Source organism: Mus pahari, chromosome 4, assembly GCF_900095145.1.
Source record: "Mus pahari chromosome 4, PAHARI_EIJ_v1.1, whole genome shotgun sequence".
Lineage (NCBI taxonomy): Eukaryota > Metazoa > Chordata > Mammalia > Rodentia > Muridae > Mus > Mus pahari.
Window position 1 is genome coordinate 60,965,625 of NC_034593.1, and position 6,886 is coordinate 60,972,510.

At 47.4% G+C, this 6,886-nt stretch overlaps 1 protein-coding gene across 1 annotated transcript; it reads left to right on the forward strand.

Annotated features, from left to right (window-relative positions):
- The first annotated feature begins 1,053 nt into the window (after positions 1-1,053).
- C4H3orf80 (chromosome 4 C3orf80 homolog) lies at positions 1,054-3,513 on the forward strand. Its single transcript, XM_029537804.1, has one exon. The coding sequence runs from the start codon at positions 1,158-1,160 to the stop codon at positions 1,899-1,901; it is 744 nt and encodes a 247-aa protein (XP_029393664.1). The 5' UTR covers positions 1,054-1,157; the 3' UTR covers positions 1,902-3,513.
- Positions 3,514-6,886: the final 3,373 nt, after the last annotated feature.

Below are 6,886 nucleotides of genomic sequence, written 5' to 3' on the forward strand. Positions count from 1 at the left end.
CTTTCTCAGGGGCTCCGCCACCCAGCAGATGTGTCCAAAGGGTCTGGATGCGCTGAGCCTTCCTCCAGGGTTTGGTGACATGAAGGTAAACTGACCCAAGTACTAAGTGGAGACACAGTACTTGTTTCCCTTAAAGTCAGATTTTGCAAACACGAATAACCTTGAAAAAGACCTTCAGATCGCGCTCAGGAACTTTGCCAACCACGTACTTCTCCTCTCTGCCATCGCACATAGGCTATTTATGCTGCAGGAGGGAGCCCCTGCACCCCACAATTCTGCTGTCCTTTTTGAGCACAGGAAAGACGAGGGCTGGGTCGGGTGAGCCTCTGAGAACTAAAGGTCTTCTCTCTTCTCCTTGGTGAGCAGGGTCACCTCAACAGAGTGCTTCTCTGTCCCCCTGGGGCTACCTCTGTGGCTGTAACTTGAGCCTCTCCAACGAATTCTTACCTGTCCTGGAGTTTCTTAGGGTCCCGGCTCCCCAACAACCTGGACAGCAGAACTATCCAGCAGTTCCCACCCTAGAACCTTAGGGCAGCAATGGGGCTGCACTGGCCGTTAATGGCCATCATCCATTTTTAATCAGAAAGATCACAAGAAAGATGGTAAGCGGAACCCGGTCCGAGTCCATTTAAGTAATATTCCCGGGGAAATCCAATCACTTAAAACTGAGACACCTACGCTAGTGAGAGAGTGCGCCCCGCCCGTCTGGCGGGGAAGAGCGCGCCGGCTGAATTAATCAAGATCAAGGGGCTCCCCGGCTGAGAGCTCAGCCTTAACCCTTCCAGCGCCGCGGGGTACCCAGGTGCCGGAAGAAGAGCGCGGCCAGCGACGGCCGAGATGCCAAGAGAGACCCAGCGCAGGCCAGCTCTGTTCATCCCCGCGGCTCCGTACGCTTCGCCCGGGACCCTGGCGCCCAAGCGCTCCGGCTCGAGGTCACAGGTTCCCGAGGCGGCGACAGCGGTGAGCAGCAGCCGCCTCCCGCAGCCTCGGCGCGCCCCGGGCTCCTCCTCCCGCCCCAGCGTGGCCAAGTGAGCACCGCTCGGGCCGCAGGTAGCCGGGGCGCGGGAGGCGGCGCGCGCGGGACCCATCGCAGCGCCGGGGCCAGACGGAGCTCCGAGCCTCGCGGTCCCGGACGCCAGCGAAGATCTGCTCCGGCCATGTGGGGTCCCGGGGTCACCGCCGAGGGCCTGTCTGTGGCTCCAGCACCACCGCCGCTGCTGCCGCTGCTGTTGCTGCTGGCGCTGGCGTTGGTGGCGCCCTCGCGGGGCGGCGGGGGCTGCGCGGAGCTGGCGTGCGGTGAGCGGGAGCGCTGCTGCGACTCGGCCAACGCCACGGCCGTGCGCTGCTGCAAGCTGCCGCTCCACGCCTTCCTGGACAACGTGGGCTGGTTCGTCCGCAAGCTCTCTGGGCTGCTCATCCTGCTGGTGCTCTTCGCCATCGGCTACTTCCTGCAGCGCATCATCTGCCCCAGCCCACGCAGGTATCCGCGTGGCCAGGCACGACCTGGCCAGGCACGACCCGGGCCTCCCGGGGCTGCGGGACCGCCGGGGACCGCGGGGCCACCCGACGACGACGACGACTCGCCCGCTCTGCTGCGCGACGAGGTGGCCGCGGGCTCGCAGGACTCATTGCTGGACAGTGGCGGTGGTCGGGGCCGAGGAGGTGGCGGACGCCTGCCTCCCTCCTGCGTTTCGGAGCACGAGCTGCGCGTGGTGTCACCGGTGTTTCTCCAGCTACCCAGCTACGAGGAGGTCAAGTACTTGCCCACCTATGAGGAGTCCATGCGGCTGCAGCAGCTCAGCCCGGCGGAGGTCGTGCTGCCCGTGTCGGTGCTCGGCCGCCCGCGAGGAGGCAGTGCTGGGGACCTCGACGGCGGCCAGGGCCGTTTCCCGCTCATCTGAGTTCAAGGAGCCTCATGGAAATCGCCTGGATCGTACAAGGTTGGGGGCTGCGGGTGGCACGCAACAGCTGGTGTGTTGGCGGCCGCCACTAACTGCCTCTGACCACACCTAGTATCCCCGCACAACCTGTAGCCCAGCGCCTGGGTTGGGGTCAGTCTCCTCCCTCTCGCTTCCCGGGGAATCTGTGTTTTTCTATGTTTCTTTGGGCTCAAGGCTGGGCAGCTCGGCGGGGCAACGGCTTAGGACTAGCCCCTAGCTCTTCTTGGACGGTCGTCCCCGCCCTCTGCCATGCCTCCCCTTGTGTTCACTGTAAGTGCCTGCTTCTCCAATCCAAAAGAACAGGTAAACCGTTCGGTGTGTCTAGAGACCAGCGGCTTGCTTTACTGTTAAAAGGGAAGGAGCATATGTCCATTCCTTGCTCTCCTGCTTGGACGGGTCAGAGTCTCCCAGGACATAATGGTGAGGAGCCTTTGGCTCTGGACCACGACCAGTGACTGCTGCATGCAGTCTGTGGAAGCAGCACTTGGCTGTGATGCAATCCCTTGAGAAGGACCCAGAAAACCCTTTGGTGTTTTCCTGGCTCACAGTTTTGTTGGGGAAGGGGTACCATGATGGATGGCTTAGTGGCTGCATCTGTTCAAGATGTAGCAACTAATTAGTCCAGACCGTATTTGTAATGTGGTAACGGCGGTCTTTGATTTTTCAGTATGTAGACTGTTTATTTTGTCCTTTATTTTTATATTTTATCATGCATTAGACAGTTCAACAAATTAATAAGATAATCAGTTTTGTTTTAGGCCAGTTACCGTCAAGAAATCGCCCACGTGCTGTCACTGTTTAATACAGTGTTGGACATCATTTCATTAAGGGGGATCAGGGTCAAGCAGGAAATATGACATAAAAACATGAAGGATATCTTATTTTCACTATTTGAGAATATATTTTATTTTTAGTACTGAAGCATAATACATAACTTTTTATAATAACTGTGTACATTGTGTAGCCTGGCTCTGAACTATATAATTCATCATGGAATCATCTGAGATACATTCTGCAATGTAATTCTAAACATAAAGATGGACTTGTAACTTTCGTTTAAATCTGAAATTTTTCAGTAATGTCCAAAGATGGATTCACCCAACCTATGTTCATTAAAATTAAGTGGTATCATTTTACTAGATTTACCATTCTGAGACATTCCCTTTAAGCAAAGGGTAATAAGACACATTTTAATGCATCAAGTATAATGTACATATAGTAATGTCTGTGTACACTATATACATTGTATGCCATATAGCTGTGGTGGCTTACTGCTAGCATGAGAGGAAAGGTGGCGAGAAGCCCAGCTTCCCCTGGAGAAGTGTGAAGAGTACCAGTTGTCAAGAAAGATTACCCACATGGGTCTATGACTGAAGAAGCTGGCTGGGCCTAAGAAATCTTCAATTAGCTGATTTGTATTTTTAAAAATGATTTGATTACTTTTAACTTTTAAAGGGTGATTGAAAAAGTCTGATGTCCTGGGAACTTTTTTAATGTATGGGTTATAATAAAAAGAATGGTTTGCTTTAAACTTCTCAAAGCTAATGACCCTGTCATTAAAGAAAATCATCTGAAGTGTATTAAAGCAGAAAAACATGAAACTATTTCTTTGTGCATTTTTATTTCTTTTTAAAAGACAGGATCTCAGTTTGTAAACCAAGTTGGCCTGGAACTCTCTCTGCAACCCAGGCAGGCCTCAAACTTAGCCCGGTCTTTTCAGCTCCGTCTCCCAAGTCCTGAGATTGCAGGTGTGAGCCACCATACCTGGCTCTGTACAATCTTATCAGATTTATTACTGTGGAATAACATATTAAAATGTGAAGTATGTATCTCTCGTTGAAAAGCAATTTTAAACTGTGAACTGAGAGGCAAAAGTGTTAGTAGTTGAGACTCTGTTATTTGAAAGTGACACAAGATTAAACCAAACATAATTATGTTGAATTATATATTTATGTTACTCAGATATGGCACATTGTGTTGTACATGGCTATCAGTAATCATAAAATGAGCTTATTTTTTAGGGCATATATATCTTAGGCAAATGAATTCAAGAGTACCGTGTTTTCCAGAAAAGGCTCAGGCCTCTCTTCTCACCATCCCCTGCCCTGCCCCACCGCAAAAGATAATAAAGAATTCCAAATATGGTAACTCATCTAGAATGCAGAAGTTTACAAGCTAGATAAACATATACATACAAATAATGTACACATGTGTCATCGCTAGCTGTGTAAAATGCAATTTGTTATGAGAGTTCACTATTATAACCAAAGGGGAAAGGTCTTCTTGAGATAGAATGAGTTTTAAAAGCCCATTAATTGCCACATTCTGCAAATGCACAGGTGCTCCAACCATGCAAATGACATTTGCAATTATGCCAAAGGGCATGAAGGTACTATATAAGGAAAAGGATATGCAATTGGAAAGGCCAAAGGCAATATAAAGGAAATGGCCTCTCTTAACAGTTTAAAAGGTAATACGATAAGTACCCCGATATCCACTTTTGTATATAGTTTCTCTCAAGTGGAGTTGGTAAAACAATTCAGAGCTGAAACTAATATGTTATCAGCATGAATGTGATGTTCAGATTTATACAGTATTCTATAATGGCTTTTCACAAATTGTAAATAACCTGGATTTCCTGGTTGAGAGAAAGAATGTGCGTGTTGAATTTTGAGTAACAAGCCTGAACCATCTCTCCAAAGTGACCCACTGGACAGTAGGACAAACCCTCCATCCTTTCATATGGCCAATCACAGAAATGATGTTGTAGTGCTCCCTCTTAAAATCCATAAATATCATCAAGTGTTAAATAAACCAGTACTTCAGTTATTCATAAAAATCATATAGAGCCTGATTTTACTTACATTACTTACAAAATTCACTTTTAATTTTATCACTAGAATTACATCATGAGGATAGGGGACAACACTTATGCTTGTCTGTAACCCAAATAGTATCGACTGAACTTGTTGGTTAGTTAAATACCCCTGTGCATTTGATATCTTACTTCTCTCTTGTCTCCTGTGTTCTTGCTCTGCATTGTCTCTAGGTTTCCCCAGAAGCACTTCCGATTGGTTCTCACTGCAGTAATTCAACAAGACCATACTTACAGCTTCACCCTTTGCACTGAACTCTTACAAATGAGTATTTTTCTAGCATTTTCTTTGTTTACTCTTCCCATCGGACTTCTGTAGGCTTATATTTTGAGCAAGTAAGTGTTTCCTATATTCATTAAACTTTTCCCCCTCTAATTTATTTATTTATTTATTTATTTATTTGTTTGTTTGTTTATCTTTATTTTGGTTTCAGCTTTTTGAGACAGGGTTTCTCTGTATAGCCCTGGAACTCACTCTGTAGCCCCTTTAATTTTTATGTATAGAACTCGCTTTCTCTCTCTGCCACTTTGGGTAAAAGATGGGATCTTACTGTTTCTAGATCTCAAACACAATAGCCCCTGACTTATTGCTATCTCTTTATTGCTCCTCATCTAGATATCCTGGAAAAGATGGCTAATACTTCTTTCTATCTTGCTCCAAAATGTGTTCTCTGCTATATTAAGGAAAATAATTTAACCTTTTCATTTTCTTCATAACAGGGACCTTATTTTGCTTCCAAACCCTATGTATATATTACTTCTTCATAGACGGCTATATCTCTCTGCTCAGTTTTTCTCAGTTTGCTTTGTGGTTTCCTTGGTGCATACTGCTTTATCTAAGTATTGGTTAAACCCATGTTGGCTTGCCAACAGTCTGTTGTCCTGGATAAAAGATCCCATCCTGTGACAAGGGGATGGAGCATAGACTGAAGGAATGACCAACCAATAATCGGCTCAACTTGAGACCCATCCAATGGGCAAGCACCAATCCCTGACACTATGAATGATAGTCTGTTAAGCTTTCAGACAGAGTCTAGCATGGCTGTCCTCTGAGAGGCTTCACCCAGTACTGACTCAGACAGATACAGACACCCACAGCCAAACTGCATGGCACTTGCAGACGCTCATGGAAGAACAGGAGGAAAGTTTGTGGCCCCTAAGGGAATTGTAACACCACAGTAAGACCAACAGAGTCAGCTAACCTGGAGTATTAGGGCTCTCAGAGACTGAACCACTAACCAAAAAAACATATGTAGGCTGAACTTAGGCCTCCTGCTCATATACATCAGATGTGCAGCTTGGTCTTCATGTGGGTCCTGAACAACTAGAGCAGGGGGGGGGGCTGTCCCTAAATCTGTTGTTTGTACATGGAATATGTTCTAGCTGGGCTGACTTGCCTGACTTCAGTGGGAGAGGATGCACCTACCCCTGCAGAGACTTGCTAGGGTAGGGAGACACCTGGGAGGAGGGGGTGGGGGAGGGGAGGGATGTGGCACCTGCTCAGAAGAGAAGGGGACAGGGGATCCAGGGAAGGACTGTGGGAAGGAGTGACCCGGAGAGAGACAATGAGCAAGATGTAAAGTGAATTTTAAAAAAAATTAAAAAAAAGAAATCTCATCCTGTTATAGACTATGGAGCCTGGAGACCCATAGTCTATATGCAACTTGGTTTAGGATGATTGCTGTGTCTTGCATACTTCATCATGTTCTTTATTAGGTATTTGCAGTATCTCTGTTTAATTGGCTAGACCAGAAGGAACCCCTGACTGTTTTTTAATGCCTCTACATGATCTTGATTTTTTTTTTCTAGGTCTTAAGGTGTCTGTCATCTCTTGATGCAAACTCTTTGTGTTGGTTTGCTTCAGCTGCTGTGATAAACACCATAACCAAAAGCAGCTGGAAGAGAAAAGGGTTCATCTGACTTACTGTTCCTGTCCAGGGCATAGCCGACCACTGAGATAAGTAGGACCACGGACTCAGGAGGAGAGGAGCAGAACTGTGGAGGAAAGCTGCTTACTGGTTTCCTCCTCCTGGCTCTCCCAGCTCTTAGGTATAACCACCTGCCCAGGAGT